The following is a 25,430-nucleotide window of genomic DNA, read 5'->3' on the forward strand; positions in this document are numbered from 1 at the left end:
GCCTGAGGGCTTGCCAGTGGCCACCCCTGTGACGCCACGCGCACCGCACGGAGGGTCCAGGAACCATGGATCCAAGATGATGGTTCTTCCTCGAGGTTTGTGTGAAGGGCTGCCCGCTGGGGACTAGGAAGGGCCGGTGGAACGGAGCCACCAGGGAACCCGAGGCTCACTCTGGCTGTGGGCACAGGGCTGTCGCCCCTTCTCCTGATTTCCTAGCCAAGTAGATTCTGGTCGATTCTGGGAAGGGGGGAGGGGGCGGACCGAGGATGTCGCTGCCTCGGGAACGCGACCCTGGGCCCATCACGACACTCCGTGTTCGGCCTGCATGGATCTCAACCGGCAAGTCTCCGAACGCTACGGCCAGTCCCCATGACAACGGCCTCGCTTAGACCCCAGTGCCAGGCCCGGGGGTGGGCGGGAGGAGAGGCCTGTTCCAGGGCCGGGGGCCGGCCTGCCCGACCAGAGCCGACAGCTGAAGAGAAAAGGGCATCTTCAGATACAACACAGGGAAATGCGTAGCTCGATGTTTATAATGTGACTCCGGGTTCCACAGGCCTTCCTTTCCGCCTGTGCGCCTCTCAGCTTTAAGCACGAGCATCCAAGGGGCAAACCGAGACTTCGCTTCCCTCAGAGCCGGATAGATAAGCAGCAGCTTTTCCCAGGACACTGCGAGGACAGGGGCCCTGCTGGCTGCTGGAGAAAAGCTGCCCGACACGGCGGGGGCAGCAGAAACGACCGCAAACCTGGTGAGAACCAGACAGCAGGTGAATGGGAAACGCTAGTCCCCGGGCGGGCGCATCTGTGCTGGTTGTATTTGAAAGTGGAACACACATCCCGGGCTCAGGAATCGCCAGGAACCCACCAGAGGAGTCGAAACGGAAAAAGACAGCCTCACGGAGAAGCTGAAAGGAGGGGGTCTGGCCGGTGCTAGGGGAATGGAACGAGTCGGCCTCACAAGAAACAACGATTTACCCCTGTGTCGCGCTTTGAAAAAGACATGCTAACAACACAGGCCAAGAACAGGAAAAAGAAAAGCCACGCTGGGTGTATGGGACGGGACCAGCTCAAACCGTCACCCTAGACACGGAGGGCCTGGCCATAAAAGAACAGTCTGGCAACGGCTTTCCCTCCCTCCGGCTCTTGATCACAGTAACAGCTGGATACATCCGAATGGCAAGAAGTGAAAGGGCGAGCTCCGAGGTGAAAGGCAGGCCCGCCCGCGCGCCAGCGGGGTCTCATAGGCAAGTGGGGTGCGCCGCCTAGCGGGTCTGCCTTCCGTGTACACTCACAGCTCCTCCCCGGCGTGGGTGGCTCTGCGCTCTTCTCTTCCTCCAGGAGCATCGCTTCTGTCCCTCCAGAAACCGTTTCACCTCGGGCTCTGGGCCTCGGCGCCGTTGACAGTGGGGTTGGATGGCTCTCGGCTCTGGGGGCTGCCCAGAGTCCTGTCGCGAGGCTTCGCGGCATCCTGGTCTCCCCACCAGACGCCAGGAGCACCCCCTCCCCCAAGCGCGGCAACCAAAAGCATCTCCAGGCATTGCTGGATGTCCCCCGGGGAGGACCGTCGCCCCGACGTAAGAACCACGGGGCTAAAGGAACCAGGGAAGGCTATCGCCTCCCTCCTCGACCCCGCTCCCAAGCCCCGCTCCCCAGGGCCGGGAACCTCTCTGCGATTACCTCCTAATCCACCGGATTCTCCTCTTGTTCTGAGTGGCCTTTGGTAACGCTTTTGACCTGCAGGGCTTCTCAGTCATCCAGTACAAGGATCCCACGGCCCTTGAAAAGAAAGTCCTTCCAGTTAAATTCGGGGAGGGGAGGAGGGGGGAAGCAGGTACATTTTCCTTTCGAAGCACTTGTCTGTTTTAGTCTGTGGAAGATTTCAGACACACAACTCTGCACATCCAGGGTCTCTGTGAACCGCAGGGGCCTTGGCTACCACCCCCTCTCTTTGCCTCATTTTACGAACGAAGAAAGAGGCCAGAAGGGGAGGGTCATCCGTATTTCTAATCATCCTTTTCCGAGGCCACAGGCCAGTACGAGTCTTCTTTGCCCGGTATGCCCAGTGTGCCTGGAGAACTTGGGTCTCCAAACAGGGGTTAACGGGCCAGGCTGTACAGGCGAGTTTGGGCCAAACCATGCCAGTTAAGGAAGGCAAATTTTAGAAATGATCGGATACTGCAACCAATTAGTGCAAACAAACATTTATTGTGAAATAGTCATCCTACCCTTTATTAGGTATTACATCATCAAAGCACTTGGTGGCAATGAAAATAGCTTTTTTACCCCTCTGATTCACCCAATATTCCATTAAAGCTGCAAAAAATGTGCAATCTGCTTGAAAAATAGGTTGCTCTTATTTACTCATTTGTGAAAAGTCAAAAATTAAAAAAGAAAATGATACTAGCTTACAGGGCCTCTACAGCCAATTCACATTCCCGCTCCCCAACTACTCCCCCAAATAATTAACAAAGATAATTTGTTTTAAATGCCTTTTTATAAAACCAATGCACCTTTCCCCATATTATAATCATAAAAATTTTAAAAAGCCACTATTTACTTCCTGGGAAAAAAGGTGGCGAGCCGTTGTTTTTTGATGGGGAGCATGTGTATTTCCTGGGAGTTCACTTTCTTTAACTTTATGCTCCGGTTTTTGATGGGTTTCCTAAGGGGCTCCGCGCTGCCCGCGGACTCTTCCGCTTGGCTGCTGATGTCGTAGCCCTGGAGCATGGCGTCTTCTCTCTTGAAGGAGAAGTTCTTGGTGGACACCCCCGAGAGGCCTTTGATCTTGCCACAGAAGATGGTGGGCACAGTGTCTTCCACGGAGACAATCACTTTGGCCGCCTGGGACTCGCTCCCGAGCTCAATGTTATTCTCAGCCTTGACCTCGCCGCTGGGCTGGCGAGGGGGCTCGGCAGCGTCACTGCCGCCCAGGTGCCTCTCCATTGCGGCGGCGGCGGCGGCCTCGTGGGGTGTGGCGGGGGCAAAGGGCACTTCCACACCACCACCGGGCGGTGTCTCCATCGCGGCGTGACCGGGGCCATCCACCGCCCCGCTGCTGTCACACAGTGTCTCCGGCGGTGGCGGGGGCTCCGATCGCCGGTGGGTTGCCAGCGACAGGTCGAGGGCCGCGTCTTCCTGGCAGGCGGGGGCACTGACGTCGCCAGCCTTGAGCCAGGGCACCGACTTCATGGAGAGATCCAGGGCCTCGTTCTCACTGCCCATCTTGATGACGGTGTGGCGGCTGAGCTGGAAGTACTCCCGCGGCTGCAGGAGCTCGAAGGGCTTCAGTTCCTCCTTCTGCACGGCGGGCGGGCCGCCCCTAAAGGGCTGGAGGCCGAAGGAGGACGGCGCCTTGGGGCAGCCGGGGCTGAACTTGGACTCGGAACTCTGAGGCACGGGGATGGGGATGGGGATGGGGACGGGCACCGGCAAGGGCACGATCACGGGGTAGGGCACCAAGAGGGTGGCCGGCGGAACCAGGGGCGACAGCGGGGCGTTAAAGGGCTGGGGGGGCACGGGGGCGTAGCCCGGAGGAGGCTGACAGGGTGGGGGGCCCAGAGCGCCCTGCGAGGGAAACAGATTCTGGAGCACGGCTTCGAAGGGCAGGCTGGGCTCCTGCGGCTGGCTGGGGATCCTCAGGTCCAGGAGCTGGGGCTGCGCCTCCGGGTCCTCGGCTCCCTGGAAGAGGTTGCTGTGGACGGCGCCGGAGGAGCACGGGGCCTCCTGGGGCAGGACCAGCGGCGAGTTGAGGTGCTGGAAGACGTGCTGCTCCAGCACCACCGGCAGCTGGACGGGGCCCTGCGTGGTCATGACGTAGGTGGCGTTGCCGTTGGGGTTGAGCTCGGGCGCCGAGCTGCCCTCCACCTGCATGTGAATGGGCATCACCACCGGGCTCTCCCCGAGGCACAGGGGCTGCAGCACGGTGGCCGCCACCTTCAGGGCCATGCCGCTCTGGGACTCGGCCGGCGGGTTCAGAATGGACGGCGCCGGCACGGTCACCAGGGCCTTCTTCACCAGGTCGGTGGAGTTGATGTTCCAGGCCTCGGTGGTGATCAGCTGGGCCATGCCATTCTCCAGGCGGTTGCTGGCCAAGGCGGGGGCCGAGTCGGTCATGTCCATGGACAGGTTCTGGGACTGCAGGTCATCCATCACTCGGCTCTGATGCCACTCGGCCTGCAACACAGAACACACAATCGGAATCGTCCCTCAGAGACCACGCACATCCACGGTTTAAGAGCTCTCTCGGTATCTCAGGGAGCCGGGGAGCACACCCGTCTCTCTGTGTACACGGGCACGCCACGGATCGTTCCCAACATACACGAACACACCCGTCTGATCAGCTGTGCGTGGACGGCCCCAATTTAACAGACGATTAAACGATAAGCACAGATGATGTAATGACTACATAGCCGAGTGAGGTTAAACAGAGTATCGCAAAGCCCAGCACTCAGCTTGGAGGTTCAGCCTGGCACAAACACAGAGCGTGGCTCCCCGGTGCTGTGTCGGACCCTTAAGATAGGCGGAGACTAGACTGGTTCAAATCCAAAGCAGCAGCCAAGACGTGGTGTCCTTTAAGAAAAAAAGCAGAACCCTGTCACACTGGAATATTCTATGACCTTGGAAGGGGGCCATCCCAATTATGGAAACCATTTAAAAAACGCTTTGAAGCAGCAATAATTCTTCCAAAAGAGGCTTGAGGAGGGGAGCGGCGGTGTATTTACACAACGGTCATTACAGCTGTCACCCTTCGACCAATGACAGCTCCCTTTCCTCCAGTACGAGTGAGAGGCGCTCCAAGGAGCAAGGTGAGGAAGGGATGACTCCCATGAGTGCTCATCAGTCAAGTGTCACTTGCCCCAGGGAGCTCGTCTGGCTGACCCGTGACCTCTCCTAAGTTCTAGGTGTCCAGAAGAGGGGATGCTGATGGATCCAGGGCTGGGGAAACGGAACGCTGGTTGGAACCAAACATCCTCAAGGGTGAGCCATGCTTTCTTGATGTCTGGGGCACCTCTGGCCGCCTCCTGAGAGGCCAAGGGAGCCCAGCGCGGGTACTTCCTGGAGGAAGCAGGGCTGCAGCTGCAAGATGGCTCTCCATGGAAACGCGTCCATATTTAGCCTTGTTGCCATGGAGAAGGCAGGCACCATGTCTAACTCGGGGATCTGTGCCGCCCTGGCGTCTGGTGGGGCTCAATAATAATTCAATAATCCTCAGTCTTGCTGGGCGGGCCTCGGGCAACTCCAAGGCTTGACCTCACCTGTCTGAGGAGTCTAGAATTTCATCGGGTGGTCAACTCATCCTTCTCCTCTCACCCCGAAACTACCAACGCGACTTCCAAGACAAGAGAGGCGGCCCAGCACACCATGGGATTAGAAGTAAGTAAACGAGGCCTCACTATGGGAGGGCAGCTTTAACAGATGAACCACTCAGTGATGCTTCCAGACAATCAAAATATGTCACGTACACAGAACAAGGAGTTTCTCTGAAGCAGGAGGAAGCGGGGCGGGGTGGGGGGCAAGGTGCGCCGCAGCAATGAACCTGCGAGGTGGCCCAGCCTGCTGGCCAGCGATGCCCCTAGGGCAGCGTAGGGAGGAAGCCTGCCCCCAGGGAGCTGGAGGGGACTTGCCCCAGCTTGAAGGGCCTGTTTTTTCTGAGAGGAGTGCTCCCCGATTCAGCCCAGAAAATGCCATGCCTCCAACACACCACTCATCCGACCAATCCATCTGCTGAATGCCTACAGCACGCCAAGGCTCTGCTGAGGGCTGGGGATGCTGCCATGAGCGACACACATGAGGCTCCGGTGTTCACGGGGATTCTAATCACGAGGGGGAGCGTGTCTTTGATCGGAAAGAGACCAGCCGGCATGCAGAGGCCTCAGAGCGAAGCCAGGAGAGAAGAGGCATCAGCCTTGGCGGGACAGAGCTATCGGCCACTCAGGAGCAGCCCTTCGAAGGCTCTGAGCTCCTAAGGGCTCCCGCAGAAGGTCTGCCTTGTCCCTCTGAGTGGCCAGAACTCTTCAGGGCAGGTGACAAAAGGATGAAAGGAAGCTTGGGCAGGGCTCGTGCGGACAAGCACTGCAGCCGTCAGAGAAGGATCCCATGACCAGCCCTGTGAGGTGGCATCGGAGAGCCTCCAAGGCAGGTCAGCGGGGCAAGGACTGTTCCGTGCTTCCTGGGAGTCTGGGATGATCCAGCTGTGAGACTGCTTTCTCATGATGGGTTATACCTTCCAGATGTGCCCCCCGCCACTGCCAAGAGCAAGAAGGCACACTTCTCCACGCCTCTGCCACCTGCCCCGGCACCCACCTTCAGCTCAGGTGGCCGCTTGCATCTCTTCCTGTGCAACCGCACGCCTCTCCCTCCCTGGCCCTGGTTCTAGGGCTGCTAATCCTGCAGAACCTTCCTGCTCAGGGTGTGAGGAGCCAAAGTAACGGACCTCCCACGGGCCCCTGCTCCTCTCGCAGATGGAAGAAGCCAAAACTTGCAGAGCATGTGCCATGCGCCATGCCCTCTGCTGAGGACTTCCCACGCGTTACTTCCTTCGACGCTCAGAACGACCCTACAGGAGGGGTCCTATGATTGGGCCCATTTTATTGGTGAGAAAAGTGATCTCCCAGGAAGGATAGATACCTCACTCAAGGGTGCACTGAGGCTGCGATTAGACCTCAGGGTCAACCCCGGGCTCCTTCGTCTCTCGGGAGCTGGGAGGGCCACACCCCTCCATGCATTTTTGTCTCTTGGCAGAAGCGACCGGGCATCCTCCCTGTCAGTACGGAGCACATGCGCCTGCAGAGCTGTGCGTGAGGAGGCAGGCGAACCTCAGAGTTCTTACGAGGGGCGGCCAGGCCCTTTCCAAAAGATCACTGAACTGTCTGCTCGTGCTCTTTCCTCCACCAGAGCCTTCCTCTGTCCCTCTTGCCATAGAGGAGCCGAAGGATCACCAGGGGTTCTGTCCTTGGGGAGCGCAGCCCCAAGCAGCCACGGTTCTGTTAGCGGAGGCCTAGGAGGCCTCCGTCCACCCAGCCTACCACCAGCTACCCGCCGCCCCACCCGCCTTCCCGAGACAGATGTCACGTGGGAGGGAGGGCACGTCCAGTCCCGCGGGTTCCAGGGAGGCCATCTGACCCCCTGCTGGGAACACTAGCCTCTGGGAACTGCTGGAGCCAGCTGGGATGCAGGTAAGACTGGGATGCAGGTAAGGCTAGGATGCAGGCAAGGCTGGGATGCAGGCAAGGCTGGGATGCGGGTGGGGCTGAGCAGCTATGGCCTCTCAGGGGTCTGTGGCCAAAGTCTCACTCCTGCCTCCTCCCACATGACAGCCTTGGACCGACCAGCTGACTCAGCCCAAGTAGGCCGCTGGCCGGCTGAAAGGAGGCTTGGTTCCCCCACCGTGTTCGGAAGCCCTGCCCCCCCTCAGGTGACCTGCGGGGCCCAGGGCTACCTGGCCTGTACCCTCTTGCCTTCCACAGGGGGCTCTGCCCCTCTCTCTGCTCCTCCCCAACTCTGGGTCAGCAGCTGGGGGGCCTGAGCGGGTGTCCCCGCTGCAGGCGCTAATGCTGGAAGCCGCAGTGATGCCCTGAGGAGAACAAGCAGCTCAGCAAGGGAGTGTTCAGAGAGCGAGTTTCCGTCCCCTCGGAAGCCAGATAATGACCGGAGAGAAGATGGAGGCCTGTCCCCTAGTGATGGACGCGGGGGAGGTGCGCGCAGGGGGCCTCTTCAGATCAAGGAGTGTCCCGGGAGCGACCAACTAATGCTCAAACAGAGGGGGCCGTTTCTTCAGATGTCGCTGTGAACCTTCTGTGTGGGTGTTTCAACCCCTTGTTTGCCCGTGGATTTAAAAGAGGTCAGCCGTCCATTCTGCCTGCACCCATGATCCTGGGGGCACAGGGTGGGCTCAGAACCCAGGGGCGGGGGCAACCTGCGCCTGCAGCTTGCTGGAGACTGGCGCTCTTTGGATCCTTGGCCAGTGGCTGGGGCCGAAGGGCTGGGGGCTGAGGGCCCGCCCAGTGCAGCCTCTGCGACCCCAGAGAGGAGGTGGGGAGCTGTCTGCGGCAGGAGGTGGGCTCGGAGACCTGGGCGGGTCGCAGAACTGTGACCGACCTGCACCGCTTGTCTGACTCTCAGGAGATCTTCGTACAGCAGAGGCGGGCTGTCTTAGGATCGGCCCCTCGGCCTGGAGCCCTCTGGGGCCTTGACCTTCGCCCAGCCAAGTCCTGCTCACCTGTCAGATTCCCCCGTACGCCGCTGAGCTCCCACAGGACCCGACCTACCCCTGTCCACCCGGCCCCTCGCCCTCCCCCCTGCCTGTCTGTCCAGGAGCGAGGGCCTGCCTCACCACCTCACCTTCGCATCTGCTCATCAGGTGCTTCGCGGGTGCTCGGCAGGTGCTCTCAGAGGCAAGGACCGCATGAAGGAGGATGCAGGCCTTCTCCGGGCCAGCCTCTTGCCACACCTACAGAACCCTGGTGGTCAAGGCCGGCGGGGGCCTTAAAGCCAACACCGCTCTCCTCCTCCTGGCCCCTTTTACAGATGGAGAAATCGAGACCCAGAACGCCTGGCTGAAACCTCTGAGGCCAGTTACCACGGAAGCCACGGCACGATGCTGCGGAAAGCGCCGAGGTCGAGCCCAAGGGCGCCGGGACGGGAACACGGCAGCCAGCGCCCGCGCACGCCGGCAGGACCCCGGCCACGACGCAGGAGGTGCCCTGGCACTTTGTGCACAATCGCGAGGCTCACAGCGGCGACCTGTGAGTGACTTCGTCTCGGATCCCTGGGCTTCTCCGACACACCCAGAAAAAGGAAAGCAAAGCGAAGCAGCGTGTGTGTGCGCCGTTTCCCTTAAAAGGAGTCACGTTAGCGAAGAAGCCAACCTGGCGCCCAACTCCCTCCCGGGCTGTCAGTCAGTGACCCACCCCACAGGGGCACCCACTGGGTGCCCCCGGAAGCCGTGCCCGCCTCCCAGGCCTCTGCTTCCGGAGCCCTGCACAAAGCACTCCATGTACGGACTGACATTTTCACAACGAGGAGGCATTTGGGGCTTGAGTTCAAAAGTGAAAACACTTGACCACTCAGATAATTTAAACTCTTCTCTAGATCGAAGGATGCATTTATTTCCTTGCTGGAGGCAGTTACCACCGAGTTCCTCTTTCTCTCACAAATAACCCAGTGCCGTCGGCTACATCCTAAATGATCCCTTGGGGACCCTGAGGAGCCTGCACCAACTCCAACTGAAGGAAGCTCAGGATGTGGCTGTGAACCCCCTCTGGCCGCGGACTTTGGACAAAAGCCCTGGGGCATGGCAGGAGCCCCTCTCAGAGGCCCCCATCACCTTCTAGAGAGGGGCTTGATTCCATCTTGTGAACTGAGAGCATTTTCACCACAGAAACAACCATCAGGACAACCACAGGCCTCTGGTCTGCAGCGCCAGACACCTCTGAGGACACGCTTGAAGACGGGGCTCCGGGTATCGGGGACAGGGGTGACCTCACAGCAACTCAAGCCGGGAGCCACTGCCTGCTAAGGAGCCCTGTGAGGAGCCCGGGACACTGGGATGAGGTCACCGGCACAAGGGAAAGGGGGTCAGCCTCAGGGGCCGTGGTCTGGGTGACGCGGACTGCCCTGGGCAGATTCCAGCTCCAAGACTGGGATGCTGCCCGGCGGGCAGCTCTGGAGCTCCCTGGCCCCGATCCTGGGGACACCCCATTCAGCCCCAACAGCCTGCAGATGTGACCTGCTCTCCTCCCTCGAAGTCAGCCTCATCTAGTTTTTTAATTTATTTATTATTATTATTATTTTTTTTTTTTTGGTCTTTTTGCTATTTCTTGGGCCGCTCCCGCAGCATATGGAGGTTCCCAGGTTAGGGGTCTAATCGGAGCTGTAGCCGCCGGCCTACACCACAGCCACAGCAACTCGGGATCCCAGCCACGTCTGCGACCTACACCACAGTTCATGGCAACGCCGGATCCTTAACCCACTGAGCAAGTCCAGGGATCGAACCCGCAACCTCATGGTTCCTAGTCGGATTCGTTAACTGCTATGCCACAACGGGAACTCCCTCATCTAGTTTTTTTAAAATCGAGATAAATTCCTTCCTCTAAGACATTCATTTTCCAAAACTACACCCTGCTACTATGTGTTTTCTGACAGTAAAATATCGACAGCTTTGCTTTTTTGCATGGAGCCCGTAAGCAGCCATCAAGTTTTTAGGTCAGAATCGAATCATCCATGTCCTTGCTGCTCATATGTCCATGTCCTTGGAGCAGCAGCAGCAGCAGCATCTGGGAGCTTCTAGAAATGCAGAGTCTCAGGCCCTGCCCCTGACTCAGAACCTGGCTGATCTGTATGCACGGTCCAAGCTGACAAGTGCTGGCTAAGTCCTGGTTCTCGAACTTGGCTGCACGTTAGAAACATTTGCGAGTTTTAAGATATACTGATGCCTGGGTCCCCCAACCCAGACTCTGACTCAGCTGCTCTGGGGTGCAGCTGGGGCATAGGGGTTTTAAAACATTTCCTAGGTGACTCTAGTGTGCAGCCAGAATGGCCTTGATCCAAACACCAAAGAACAAGACACCTGGTCAGCCAGCCACCTTCTTCGTAGCGGCCGATCTTGCTTCTTACTTCACACAAAAGACTAAACCCATCGAACCCCAAATTCCCTCAACTTCTGCCCTGGCCTTTCCAGTATCTTCCCAGGTCCCCCGGCCCTGGGGCGAAAACGAGGTGTCTCTCATTGTAAGGCTGACCTAAGCGTCCTGCCCCTTCCAGGGGCAGCCTTTTCTATTTTCTGCTCTCAACCTAGCACTAAATTACCTCCTCAATGATCGACCCAATTCTGTATAAAAAACACTACCGCTTCCTATAAGTTAAGTGAGCAAAGCATAATTTTCATCTTTTAATACGTGGCTATGGTTCTACCATCCAGGACTTAATATGCACTGAATAGCTAAGAAATAATTCCAAATGGGTAAAAAATGGTTCTGTGCTCCCTATAGGGTGTGATAATTGTCAATTACTTGCCCCAGTGATTGAATTTTGCACTTTAAACAGCACAAGGCCCTTCTACAGAACCTGTGAACCTAATTATCACGCAAATATATTCCCAAATTGGCGAAAATGTGGCGAATACACAAAACAGTCACTCGGCTTACTGCCGATGGCCTCGTGCAGGCAGAGATGGACACGGCGCTCCAAGAGGACCGCAACTACCCAGGTCAGCATTAGACAAGATTTCCCCGACACGGCACTTAGCAAAACACAGGAGTTCCCGTTGTGGCTCAGCAGGTTAAGAACCTGACTAGCATCCTTGAGGATGCGGGTTCACTCCCTGGCCTCGCTCCGTGGGTTAAGGATCCGGCGTTGCCGTGAGCTGTGGTGTAGGTCGCAGACGCGGCTCGGATCCCGTGTGGCTGTGGCTGTGGCGTAGGCCGGCGGCTGTAGCTCCGATTCCACCCCTAGCTTGGGAACCTCCACATGCCGCGGATGCAGCCCTAGAAAGAGAATAAATAAAATAAAATAAATAAGTCAGTGGTGGCCGTGCAGTTTATGACTGGCCTCGCCTTTGAGAAGATGGGCCGTGGCTGTGGGGCGTGCTGTCAGACAGGATGGAGGGCAAATCTTAGCTCGGATGTGATGTGACAGTGATGAAAAATGGGAGACGTGGGCCCAGGAGGCAGAGGGAGCAGCGAGCCTGAGCGTCATAAACTGGCCACTGACACCAGGGTTCTCCAAAGTCTTCCGGGGGAGCAGGGTGAGGTCGTCATAAAACTCACTGATGTTCGCTTTGCCATCGCAGCCTTTTTATGCCCATTTTTCTGTTTTATAGTGTATGGAATAAATACATACAGGAAGACATATATAATTTAACAATGTGTATGTGTTGAGAGGGTGTTCAAAAAAAATTTTTTTTTGATAGGAGTGCAAGCATGAAAAAGTTGTGACTCAGCAGGAGAGACAGAGTCTCCAAAGGCCAGCAAGACTTTCAAGGTTCCCCTGTCTGAACAAGTCTGGGAGTCCCTTCCCAGGCCAGCCCTTTCATCTGGCAGAGCAGGAGGCTGAGGTTCAGAGGGTGACTGAGGCTCAGAGGCTGGAGCCTGCCAGGCTCTCAGACGGGAGCTCCTGCGAAAGCACACGCCCACATCCATTGCTTTGGGGTCACATCTCACATCTAAGGGGTCCCTGGCTACGTACGCCTCTATCCCGTAACCAGCACTGAACATGACAGTTATGTGCGATGGTCTGATTCAACCATCGAACTACCAAATAGACTTGGATGGGTGAGTTGCTGGATAAAAACGATGAAATAAACCCTTGAAACCGTGATACCTCACAGACAAGTAAATGATACAGAAGGAAAGGATGGGATTACACCCCCCCAAACACACACACACACACACACACACACACACACACACACACACACACGAGCTCTTTGTGATAAAGTCATGCGATGTCCCTGGGACTCAGTTTTCCCTTCTGTAAAGTGGGGGTACGGCCCTGTTCTCCTGTGGGTTGCAAAGTTAACTCAGGCTGCCCGCCGGGAAGCAGCTGATGGAGCCTTCCAGGAACGGCTGCAGGCCCTGAGGCCGGAAGAGGTGAGCTTCAAGAGAATCAGACAGAAGCAGCCACGTGCTCGAAGGGGCAGGGGAAAGGCAGAATGGGGGGTGGGGGGGGCCTCTTTCTGGGCCACTCCTGTGACCTCTGAGAGAACTCAACGCCCCATCCTCCCAAGTCCAAGGCCGCAGCGTGGGTGCAGGGAGCAGCGTGCTGACCAGCAGGCTGAGGGGGGCGGGGGGGCTGGACAGAGGAGGTGGGCAGGGGAGACGCACAGGCGGAAAGCAGGGGAGAAGCTAAGCCGACCTCGCCAGCTCAGTAAGAGCACCGCCTGCCTCTCCTGGGACCCCAGTGCTCGGGGCAGGGCGGTGTCTCCGGGGTAAAGACCTCACGGCCCTGGCCAAGAACCCACTGCGTGCCAGCGCACCGGCTCTGTGGTCTCTCGAGGGAGGCTCTCGAGGGAGGGCTGGGCCCTGCCAGGTGAACAACTGCTTGGAAAGAGAAATATGAAAGCCGGGCACATCCGCCTACAGGGACGACCTCACGGCCAGAGCCGGGCGCGCACAGGCCCAGTTTTCTTTTTCTATCAGTGGCCTCGGCGGGCTCCCACCAGGGCGCGAGAGGGACCCGGGAGTGTGGCCTGAGCGGGCACTGTGGGGGCGCCCTGGCTCCTTTCTGGCCCAAGAGGAGCATGGCAGATGTCTTCGCAATCCCGATCTCCTTTCAGCCTCCCCATTCGGTCTGGCTGACCCCGGGCCGCAGCACAGGGAACCAGGGTCATGCCCGCTGGTGTATTTACTCGATCAGAAACTACGGGAGCACCTACTGTGTGCCAGGCGGGCCGCTCCCACTGCTCCGCCCTGGGGCTGTTTCCTCCGCAGGCTCGTGGCCTCCCCCGCAGCTCACCTCCCTAAGGATTAACCCAGTGACCCGCTCCGGGTGACCTGCTTCTGACAGGGTTCCTTCGAGGGCCTCCGTTCGTGCAGAGGTGAAGGCGACAGGCTCTAGAAGAGCGCCAGCCCCTAGACGGCGGCGCAAAGAGCTGTCAGTGGGCGGACGTCTCTAAGGTAGAGAAGAAAGGCTGATTTGCCAGGGAGGGCTACCCCGACACGAAGCGGAGGGACGCCCCCCCAAGGGGTGCTGAGCCCCGGCGGAAGGGAGATGCTGCCCCCAGAATTACCGGAGGAAATCAGAAAGAAGTGCTGTTGGTGGCAGGGGGGACACTCACCTGGACAGTGGGCGGTGACAGTCGCTGAGTCCCTGCCTTCGGCCAAGGCCCCACAGCCCCCCGCTGGACGCAGAGAACCCCAGACAGCCTCAGGGGCTGGAGTGGCCATGCTGGGCAGGGGCGCAGGTCACATCCAAGATCTCAGGTCAGAGTCTGTCACCCACCAAGCTATGGTTTGGGGACCTGCTTCTAGCAATAAAGGCACCTCTCGAATAAGGGACAAAGACAGGGCAACCTGCCCCTGCAAGAGAAAGAGACTTCTAATTGGATCGAGATACAAAGGTTAAATTTTTGTTCTGGGAAAAGAACTGTTTATAATCCTGTGTCATTAGCAGGACATTTTCCAGAGCCTAGTGTGCCAGAAATAGACCCTCTGAGGGGTCACAGAGGAAGGGGTGCAGAGCTGTGAAGTGCAAAGGCTTGGCGTTCAGAGTTGCCCTTTCTCCTGATGCTCCTGAGCCCCTCACCACGCTCAGCACCAGAAACAGTGCCAGTCTCACCCTGGGGCACTGCCCGCCCCCCCAGCCCCCCGGGCCCGCAGACTGGCCAGAAGGCCAAGCTTTTAACTCCCACAGGCCGAAGCTCAGCTTTCGGCTCTGCCGAACTTTGCTAGCCCGGGGACCTTGGGCAAGTGAGTGCTCAGGCTCAGTTTCCCTCCATGCAAAACGGAGAAGAAAAAAGACCCCGGGGCGGGGCGGGAGGAAGACCTGGGGTGGTTGTCAGGATGAACGGAAGGGATCCATGGAAAGACCTTGGCCCAGTGCTGGGCCTGTAGAAAGTGCTCGATAAAATACGGCTAACGTCATCGCCGTCATCCCCACCGCCACCGTCCTCAGCCTCATCATCATCATTCTCCTGATCACAGCCATCGGCACGTCATCATTGTCCCTGTTTGCATCTTGTCACCAGCGTCTACCCTCACGGTCAGATCCCTCCTCGCCTGCATCTCCTGTCAGCACCTTAAGTGGCATTACAGATGCCCCGAAGGGTTCGTCCATTCAGTTTCCAAGGTAAAACCCTGTTTGTTCAAACGTTCCCTTTCAATCAGCTGCTAGGAACTGGGAATGCATTTTTCTTAGAATTAATGTTGCATCTGATGGTGAGGTTTCCTAATCCCCAACATAGCTGAAATAGTGAACATTTGCAGTGAAAATACAAAACAACCAACACTGCTGCCCTGCTGGAAATGAGAGACAATGGGAAAACAGCTCAATAAATACAAAATCGTAGTTCTCATTTAGGCTGAGAGGCTGGGGAAGAAAGACGAGGGGGCCGGAGCCTTTTGTTTCTTGACTATGGACTCGCGAACATCTGCAAAGTTCCAAAGTTATCACCGATTGGCTAGGACGCATAATTTCACTTCAAATCCTACAGTTTCCTTTTGCTTTGACCCAAGCGCCTAAGTCTCCTCTCCCGGCGGTGTAGCTGCAGGACGAGGGGCATTTTCTCGCAAGAGTGACAGCACCAAGGGAGCGGTGGAAGAGGAGAGGAAGAGCGTAAGGGCAGGAGGGAGAGAGAAAGCCAAGGAATTTTCTGAGATAACTGGGCGAGAGTTGAAGGAAAGAAGGTGGGGGTGGGGTGGGGGGTGGAGAGATTAAAAAGTGTGTGTGGATCCAAATGAGAAAGAGCTTGCTCAGCTGGAAGAGATAAAAGGGAAGCTCCGGAAGAGCTGCGTGAAAAATACTGGATGAGCGTTATTCATCTGGCCACCAGGGGACGCTGTTGAGTTACAACAGCTTGGTTGCTGTGCTGCGTGGTGGTGGCGGCGGTGGCGGTGGGGCGAGCGGGACAGGAACTTTGCGGGAGATTGAGGTGGTGGGGAAAACAGGAAATTGTTCACCAGCACTGCAGGTGCGTGAGGACGGTGAGGGGTGATCCGAGTTTGGGGAAAGCTTCTCCCAGGCTTTTAAAACAACCAAGCACACTCACTCGTGACTTGAGCTGTCACTCCTGGAAAACAACATAGATTTATCTTCTGTTGGTGCCCACTCTTCCTTTTGACCTTCCTCTCACCCCTCCCTGGGCGGTCAGAATTGGGGTTCCTCTACCAAAACTGGGGCTTCCGGCATGAAGCTGATCAACTCATTCTCACTGAGGTCTACGATGAAAGGTTCAAGAATTATGTTGCCGTTCTTGGCACAATCAGCTTAATTCAGTCAGTGATAAAGTGCTATGGGCAAAGAAATGCAGGGGCCCGAAGAGCCCACCTGGCACCTTCTCTTCGTTTGGGCTGCTCCACAGACTGATCTCACTGAAAGAAGTTTCTTTGGGCGAAGATCTAGAAAAGACCAGCAGAGAAGTTAAGCAGTGAGGCTTGGAAAGGAAGGAAGCCCAGGTACCAAGTTAGCACTGCTGCCACTGGGGCTTCGCTCCACCGGGGAGTGCGGGGAGACATCAGAGAACACGTGCCTGGCAGGTGGGGCGTTTATTCACCAACCCCCACGCCTCAGAGGTCAAGGGCTGCTCCTAGACGATGTATCAACGCCTGGCTACCTCCAGCCAGCCCGGCATGCGGGCCTAGTGTGCTCCTGAGGCCAAGAAAAAAAAAAGCCTGAGGGATGATCACGGGACTTTCAGTGAGCTGCCTCTGGAATATAAAGGCCACTCTGCTACACCAGACATGCCCTGGAAAGTTCTAGTGCTTCTTATGTGACGACCCAAATGTCACCAGTTCAGGCCACCATGACCAGGTGTCTCCCCAGCTGGTGGCACCTTCTACAACCCCTGTGAAGAAGACACTCCGTTATGATAGCAGTGTCTAAGCCGTAGAGGAATCTGCCCACAAGAAGGGTGCCTCGAGACCGCGGAAAGAGCCAGGCTACGACGAGGCCAGAGACGGCTCTCTTTGCCAAAGCAAAGTGGTCCAGAGATGGTCAGCTCGGCTAGCGTGTTCCTTTGCTGAAATGTAATGCGGGTCCTTGAGAAAGTTCTCGTAATCGTAGTTGTGCAGACGGGAAGGCAAGATGCTCTTCGCATGAGTCACAGAGGGGGTTTCTCTTTGGGTGATTGTGTGTTTCCCCTGAGGGACCAAAAAACCCAACAAAGAAACAAATGCCACTTCGCTTTATCAGCACACACCGCCTCAGATCCTAATAACCTCAACCCAAGGAGGACGCAGACAAGGCAGGAAGAGCCGGGCCCAGAGCGCTCCTCTTTTCAACACGGAGCCTTCTTGCGGGAACTGTGTTTTGTCAGCAGCACCCCTCTGCCTGGAGGCGAGTTCGCTCGAGAGCCCAACTAGGCACCCTGCGGCACCTGCAGGGTGGTGAGTCGTCTGAAGTTCTATAAATTCCCCATATTTATCTTAAGGCAAGTATCGTGCTTGCAGCTAATGCAGCACAAACAACGCAAGGGTGGTGTGAGGGGAGGAAAAGCCGCTGTGTAACACCGGGCTAGTTGGTGAGGAAGATGATAGGTGTTGCTTCCTATTTTCTTTCGGAAAAGAGTTCTAGAATGCGTGTGTTTGCACACACACAGGCCCACACCCATGGCGGACAAGCAGGAATGAGTCTACCTGTTGCCCCTCTAATGCTCGAGGTGGTCCCCAAACCAGGATCCAGGAGAACTGCCCTTTGTCCTCACCTGTGCCATCTTTGAGTTCCAGACGTCACCCCTTTGTTCCCGGCAGGGACACAGGAACTGCGCCTGGCTGCACGGGCAGGATTTCAGCAGAGGAGGTGGGGCGCTGGGTGCGGGGGTGTCGGGCAGCGGCAGGAAAGGCAGAGAGGGAAGGTTGGGGCCTGGCCAGCTGGGCGCCGTGAGCATTAGAGGGTCGCGTGGCTCTTCCAAAGGGGGTGGAATGGTGTCCTCCAGCAATGAACCTTGGATTCAGGGTCTGCCAACTCAACCAACCCAATTCTGATGTTTCCACAGGTCCTGATGAACCAGAGGCCATGATTCAGCCTACCATCATTGGGCTGGGAGGGAAGAAGAGTCATTTGCGGGACTTTGCTAACAGCTCCTTTTTTTTTTTTTTTTTTTTTTTTTTTTTTTTTTTTTTGCTTTTTAGGGCCGCTCCCGCAGCATATGGAGATTCCCAGGCTAGAGGTCGAATCAGAGCTGTAGCCGCAGGCCTGTGCCAGAGCCACAGCAACGCGGGATCCGAGCTGTGTCTGCAACCGACACCGCAGCTCACGGCAACGCCGGATCCTTAACCCACTGAGCGAGGCCAGGGATCAAACCCGCGTCCTCATGGATACTAGTCAGATTCATTACCACTGAGCCACAAAGCGAACTCCCCTCCTCCTTCTCTCTCTCTCTCACACACACACACAAGATGAGAACAATAAGCGCTTTACTAAGCAATTACATATTACGCACCAGGCACCCTGCTAGGTATTTCACATTCATTTTCTCATCTCAGTGTCTCAGCAATCCCAGCAGATTGGTCCCACTTTGGTTTGAATTGGTTTGTGGTGGGTTTTTTCCTAGGAAGTGAGCTGCGAATCCCCAGGGAGGAAGGGGCAGAGCTTTCCAAGAACACGGAATAGCACTGACTGCAGGGAGGGCAGGCCTGGGGCAAGTCGGAGGGGGGCGGCGGGCAAAGGCTCCTGGCACCATGTGTGGGGGCAGGTGGCCGTGGGGAAGGGGCAGGTGTCTTCTTGCCTCAGGCCAGAGCCTAGAACTCCTTGGCCTGCTTCTGCCCCTGCAGCAGGCCTCGCCCTGAGCTCCCCGTTCCACCACTGCCCCACAGCCACTACCAGCCCCTGAAGGACAACTCGCTCTTCCTATACCTCAGGGGATCTCAGGCAGGGCTTCACTCCATCGTTCCCAGCAGCGCATGTCATTGATGGCAGACTGACGAGCTCTTCACCATACCCATGTCTTCATCTGCTTGGACTACATTTCCCAGCCTCCCTTGCAGTTTGGTGTGGCCACGTGCCCGAGTTCTAGCCAAGAGAAGGTGGTGGAAATGATGTACAGCACTTCCGGGCCTGGCTCCTACGAACCCTCCATGCACGATGCGCCAGCCTCTCTCTCCTCCCTCAGTATGATGCACAGGGACCTCTTGGAAGCCACCTGATGGCGACAGCAAAGTGACAAGACGGAATCTGCACACCTGAACCATGGCTTGGAGGGGCCGCCTGCCACTGGGAACATCCACGGAGGGCTTCATGAGAGTGAGAAATAAACTTCTATTGGATCTGAGCCACAAGACATGTTTGACTTGTCGGGAACAGCAGCCCGCATAACCTCAGCGGCTGCTCCACTCCCCTGGCCGGCTCTGCACACAGTGAGTGCTGGGGGCAGGCCGACTTGCAGCCTCCAAGCAACTCGAGCCCCGCTGCTGGAAACCAGAATGGCAAAAGCAGCCCAAGGGCTCAGAGCCCAATTCTGGGCCTCCCAGTGCAAACTCTTCTGCCGGAAAAGCACTGACACCCTTGGCTGATCTTCAGTACTGAGATCGATTTAGGAGCAGGGGTTCAGAACCACTGTTTGTTTAGTTCCTGCATAAATCACCACTGAAAGGGTCCATTTCAGGGAGTTCCCACTGTGGTGCAACGGGCAGAGGATCCAGCGTTGCCTCTGCGGTGGCGCAGGTTTGATCTCTGGCCTGGGAACTTCCATGGGCCACGGGTGCGGTAGGAAAAAGAAAAATGCCATTTCGTTGGCATTCACAGAGCTAGCGGGGTTGGGAGAAGCCGCTGGGAGTGGAGCTGCCGGCAGAGAGCAGAGGAGGCCAGCCTTGCGGTGCCTTCTGCCCTGGAGACCCCCAGGGGCCTGTCCTGTGAGCGGGCTGGGCTGCGGGCCGGAGAAGCAGGGGGCCCTGGCACGACACAGCAAACAGAGCTGGGAAGCTGGCGCGTCTGGCACGTGGCCAGAGGAAACTGCTGGACCACAACACCCCCTTCTCTCTTTGTACCCTTTGATGTCCTGCCGGTTTGAGAGCAGGGAGGCCTGGGACTCCTGCCCTCTCCTCAGCCACAGGGGACTCTTTATAGGAAAGACCCCTGTGGAATTTCCTTTCGGGGGGGCCACCGCCTACAACCCAAGGGGCTCGGCCAGCTTTCCCTTGGTGGCTTCCATCACTGACTGTCCAGGAAGAGACAGACTGCCCTTCCAAAAGCATCCCCCCGCCCCCGCCCCCACCGGATACTGCCGTTTCACCACCAGCAAGCTCCCGTGTGGTGTTCGACGTTACCCCCCTCTTTGTGGGTTCCTCTGCAAAATTCCCATCCACCTCGAGACTCTGCAGCATTGCTGCAGCGGAGCAAACAGATCAGAATACTTTCTACACGGTAGGGGCGCCCCTGGCTACGGTGGGACGGTTCCTGCTGGTGACTCAACTTAGGTGAGGCCCGAATGCAGCTAGTCCAGCGGCGCTGTCATCCAAGTGCCCAGCCCTCTGGGTGGGGAGGTGTCAGCTCAAGTTCACACCACCAAGGCCCAAGAGTGGGCTGCTACTGGAGTTGTAATGATCTCTTCATCTCTATCGATACGTGAGGCTTGGCGACAGAGCACAGGGAATTACGAGAAATGTTCTTTTGCTGGTAAAATGGGTGGCTTGCTCATTAGCAGGATGAGGGGAAGAAGGGGGTAAAATCGGTGATATTCAAGATACGAGGATTAGCCCAAGCATTTTAGAGGCGCTCCCCACCCTGTGGGCAGGGTTGGAGAAGCCGGGAAGGCCCGCAGCCAGCATCCCCAGGCACGCTTCTGATGCTTGCCACCTAATTGGTTCCATGCCTGGCAACGGGTTTCGGAGGGTTTCCGGTTGCCTGGGCCAACCAGAAGGTAAGCGACCCCTGCCTCGGAAATGCTGTCATCTCTGTCGGGAGAAGCTCTCACCCTGTGCGTGGTCACAGCAGCTGCAAAGACAGCAGGCTTGTGAGCTGGTCCGTGCCTGCTGGCCACTTAAGCGCTGGATTCCCAGCCTCTGTGTGTGTGCGCGCAGCACGATCTGCCCCGAGCCTGGTCCTGTGGTTGTCGCGCTGTCACTCCGAGCTCCCGTGCAGGAGCCCTTCCCCGCTCCATTCTGACTTGTGGCCTGCCTGGTCCCTCTGGGGCTCTGGCCTTGAGCTGGCCCTGCGGCAGCGCATAGACAGCCCTCAGGGCTAGAGAGACTCCTCTTCAGGGACCGTGATAATGAACAGAAACTCCCTGACCATAAAAATCCAACACTCTTGCTTCCTCTCCCCAGGACCTTTGCAGAGTCTGAGCGGGCACGGACTGACATGCTCGAAAATGCTTTAAAATGTCCTTCAGAAAAACCCCACCACCCCACCTCTTTCACATGCATTCGAAGGACTAGAATAAAAAAAAAAAAAAGACTCTAACACCAAAAGGCGGTGAGGACATGGAGCAACTGGAATGTTCCTCCACCGTTGGTAACAGGCTGCAGCCCCGCGAGAGAACTGTCTGGCAGTTTCTAATGAGGTTAAGCAGCTGCCCGTGCTCAGGCCAAGCACCTCCAGTCTGAGCTGTCCTCCCAAGAGAAGAGAAAACGCAGAGTCACGGGAGGTGGGCACAGAGATGCTCCTGGCAGCCGCACACTGGAAACAACGCCCATGTCTGTCAGCAGGTGAAGGCACAAACCCAAGGGGCACCCCCCACAGTAAAGCGGACCTTTACGCAGCAAGAAAAAGCAGGGAGTTCCTGCCCACAAGCACTGACAGCGATGTTTAGAAAACATTGTGCGGAGCAAAAGAAGCCAGATACAAAAGTGTACTGGCTGTAAGATTTCACTGCCGCCAAGTGCAAAAACAAGCCCCAAAGGGTACGATGATCGAAGTCAGAAAGCAGTTGCTCCGGGGAGGGGGCGGGGGGAGGGCCTTCCCGGGCCAAAGGGAATGGCTTAGAGCCGCTTTCAGGCAATTGTCTAAACGGATATATCCGACCATCTAAGGATCATTTAATTTTATGTTAACTGTCCCTTGATTCAAGAAAAGAGACATTCACAATACTGTCAAACTGCAAAAAAGAAAACACTCTAGGTCGTTCTGTGTGCATGCCTGGGGAGATCTGACCAATTCTGAGCATCCTGGCAGGAGGGGAGGGGAGATGAAGCGGAGGCTGCTGGTGGTGAGGGAAGCAGGGGCCTCCCAGGGCACCTGCCAGGGGCCTTTTATCCCAGGTACAGTCGGAGCAGGCGGAGCAGGCGGCAAAGTCAGCCCCCCAGTGCTCAATGAAATAAAAGAACAGAGGCCCCAAAGGAGGCTGGCCCAAGAGTGTGGGATAGCTATCAGGCTCTGAGCCAAAACCACTTTCCAGGAAATGCCAATATTTTTGTGTTTGGGAAAGGGGAGGGAGTATTAAGGCGAACGAGAGCCAAAGCGTGTTGGTCTTTGCACAACAATTGCTGCCTGACTGAGGGGCCCTGTGGGAGAGGCTTCAAAGTGCTGCTACTGAGACCTCCTCCGAGGTCTCTGGGGTGGGGTACCCAGAAAAGCCTGGGCTGGAGCGGAAGCTTCAAGCTCCTTAAGGGCAAAGATGTATTTTGCACGGGGGAGAGGAATCTTCTTTTTCCCTAGTAGGAGGCCGCAGTGAAGCTCAGCCCTCAAAGAGCCCAGGGCAGCTTTAGGATGTACTGGTACAGGCATAAGCTCGCGAATCAGGCCGCTGCAGACCCTGGCTTGGCCCTTTCAAAACTGTGTGGCCTTGGGAAAGTGACTCAGCCTCTCTGAGCCACAGTTTCTCTGCCCGTGAAATGGGTAAAACAATGGCTACTGCTGGCAAAGAGGAAAGTACCTGGTCCCCGGTAAATGCTGGATGTAGAACTGCGCCTGGGCTCCAAAGGGCTTTCCTGGTCATCTGTGCCAAACTGTCAGCTTGAGTAGAGACCCCCTCCCGCCAAATTAGCATTCGTTCGCAAATCTTTAGACCTCTTGTACCCAGAAGTTGTGTAATTATCATCTTTGGTTCATAGCACCGTTCTATGCATGGCTTGCCTTTTTTTGGTTTTATTTTAAAAACGGTTTCATTTGTAATATTATAATATTTGAAATAATAAAATAAACACTCATGAAGGCATAGCCAACTCAACACCATGTTGGTCTGATTCTAGACTTTCTGTTCTATCAGTTCCTTCATCTACCCCTGCACCAGCATCACAGGGTCTTACACTTTCTAATGGGGTAGGTGCCGAGAAGAAAGTCAATCAGGGTTAGTGACACAGGGGTTATGGGGTGTGGGGGCGAGAGACGACTTCAGGGAGCAAAGATCTGGCAGATGAGACCCCACGGCTCAGCGGCATTCCAGCGCTCCAAGAAGATGCGTGTGCGCGCTTGCGTGCGCGTGCACATGCGTGTAAAAGAGAGAGACAGAGATAGGGAGAAATGAGGAGAGTGAGCAAGCTCCCATGTGATGGAAAAGAAAGGCAAGGGACTAGATCATGCAGAGGGGATCTAATTTTCCCTTCATAAAGAGTACCTAGTATCACCCATTTTACAGATGAGGAGACAAAGGTTCAGAAAAGGAGACTTGCCTCGGGCCATGCATCCATTTCAGGGTAAGATTTTGGCTAGAATTCAAAGTCCTCTCTGTTCAAGGCAGTGTTCCTGGCAATGGGCCACTCCTCTGGGCCCGCAACTGGTTTGAATTTCACAAAACGCTTCCAAGTGGCTTCCAGGTAATGAGGTGACAAATAGCGTACTGAAATGGTGTTCTTCCAAGCAAAAATTCTTATTGCAAAAAAAATCATCTGATGACTAATAAGGATTCTGACGTTCTTTAATGGCGTTAGGGCCACATCAAAATCCATGTGAATGTTTCCAAGGTATTTTCTTATCATGGGTGATATTTATTCTCAAGAGAAAAATCAGGATATGCTGGTGATGTTCTTTGAAATTTGAGTTTGGTGCTATGATCATATAAACAGAAGCAGGAACTTTTTTTTTTTTCTTTTTGCCATTTCTTGGGCCACTCCTGAGGCACATGGAGGTTCCCAGGCTAGGGGTCTAATCGGAGCTGTAGCCGCCAGCCTACGCCAGAGCCACAGCAATGCGGGATCCGAGCTGCATCTGCGACCTACACCACAGCTCACGGCAACGCTGGATCCTTAACCCACTGAGCAAGGGCAGGGATCGAACCCGCAACCTCATGGTTCTTAGTTGGATTCGTTAACCACTGTGCCACGATGGGAACTCCAGGAACTTTTCTAAATAATCTACAAATAAGTGAGAAATAGACAAGAAGTAGATTTATACTTTTATATGTATTTTATTTTGTTTTCTTTATCTGAAATTGCTTTTTTAACTTTTTTTATTATTTCCCCAATACAATTTTTTTTTCTACTATACAGCAAGGTGACCCAGTTACACATGTATACATTCTTTTTTCTCACATTATCCTGCTCCATCATAAGTGACTAGACATAGTTCCCAGTGCTACACAGCAGGGTCTCATTACTAATCCATTCCAAAGGCAATAGTCTGCATCTATTAACCCCAAGCACACCATCCATCCCACTCCCTCCCCCTCCCCCTTGGCAACCACAAATCTATTCTCCAAGTCCATGCATTTCTTTTCTGTGGAAAGGTTCATTTCTGCCCTGTATTAGATTCCAGATACAAGTGATATCATATGGTATTGGTCTTTCTCTTTCTGACTGACTTCACTCAGTAGGAGAGTCTCTAGTTCCATCCATGTTGCTGTGAATGGCATTATGTCATTCTTTTTTAAGGCTGAGTAGTATTCCATTGCGTATATATACCACATCTTCCTAATCCACCATCTGTCAGTGGACATGTGGGTTGTTTCCATGTCTTGGCTATTGTGAATAGTGCTGCAGTGAACATGCGGGTGCATGTGTCTTTTTTAAGGAAACTTTTGTCCGGATATATGCCCAGGAGTGGGACTGCTGGGTCATATGGTAGTTCTATGTATAGTTTTCTAAGGTGCCTCCATACTGTTGTCCATAGTGGTTGTACCAGCTTACATTCCCACCAACAGTGCAGGAGGGTTCCCTTTTCCCGACACCCTCTCCAGCATTTGTTATTTGTGGACTTATTAATGACGGCTATTCTGACTGGTGTGAGGTGGTATCTCGTGGTAGTTTTGATTTGCATTTCTCCAATAATCAGGGATGTTGAGCATTGTTTCATGTGCTTGTTGGCCATCTGTACATCTTCTTTGGAGCAATGTCTATTCAGGTCTTTTGCCCATCTTTCCATTGGGTCGTTGGCTTTTTTTGCCGTTGAGTTGTATAAGTTGCTTGTATATTCTAGAGATTAAGCCCTTGTCCGTTGCATCATTTGAAACTATCTTCTCCTCTTCTGTAAGTTGTCTTTTTGGTTTCTTCTTGGTTTCCTTTGCTGTGCGAAAGCTCGTCAGTTTGATTAGGTCCCATTGGTTTGTTTTTGCTTTTATTTCTACTTTTACATGTCTTTTAATGCCATCCCTTCGGTTCAATGCAGGCTAAGAATTCTTACTCCTAAAGGAGAGACGGAAATACGCAAGTCCGAGTTCAATGGCTCGCCTACCCTTTTCCCTTGAAACCCTGGGCTGGGGACCAGATCAGACTGGGAGAGAGCGCCACGACTAAAGACACTGCAGTCGGTCTGAGCTGCGTCCCCTATTAAAGCTTCAGGGTAAATGGATTTCTCAAATCTGTTTTCCTCTCTGACCGGCTAATCCCTTCCTTCCAGGAGGAGATTCCAGCCCCACCACTCAGACTCATCTATGGCCACAGACCCAAGTGCTGTTTCTATCCTGCGTCCCC

General features: G+C 55.4%; 1 protein-coding gene across 13 annotated transcripts in view; it reads right to left on the minus strand.

Annotated features, from left to right (window-relative positions):
• Positions 1-25,430, minus strand: part of RAI2 (retinoic acid induced 2) — a 385,424-nt gene that overhangs the window by 14,707 nt on the left and 345,287 nt on the right. For 5 of the 13 annotated variants that reach the window (XM_021080591.2, XM_085008668.1, XM_085008671.1 and 2 more), the window contains one exon: positions 2,183-4,170. In XM_021080591.2, the coding sequence (XP_020936250.1) occupies positions 2,551-4,146 (1,596 nt within the window). In that variant the 5' untranslated portion in view covers positions 4,147-4,170 and the 3' untranslated portion in view covers positions 2,183-2,550. Of the gene's footprint in view, positions 1-1,674; positions 1,774-2,182; positions 4,171-13,771; positions 14,030-15,978; positions 16,050-16,180; positions 16,300-17,353; positions 17,689-18,504; positions 18,661-25,430 lie in introns of those variants that run through there. The other 8 variants (XM_085008672.1, XM_085008675.1, XM_085008667.1 and 5 more) reach the window with 6 other exon arrangements.

The sequence above is a fragment of the Sus scrofa genome, chromosome X (genome assembly GCF_054392235.1).
Source record: "Sus scrofa isolate SSC_HxYL_T2T_F1_AM1 chromosome X, Sscrofa_HxYL_maternal_Yorkshire_Landrace_v2.0, whole genome shotgun sequence".
NCBI classification, from domain to species: Eukaryota; Metazoa; Chordata; class Mammalia; order Artiodactyla; family Suidae; genus Sus; species Sus scrofa.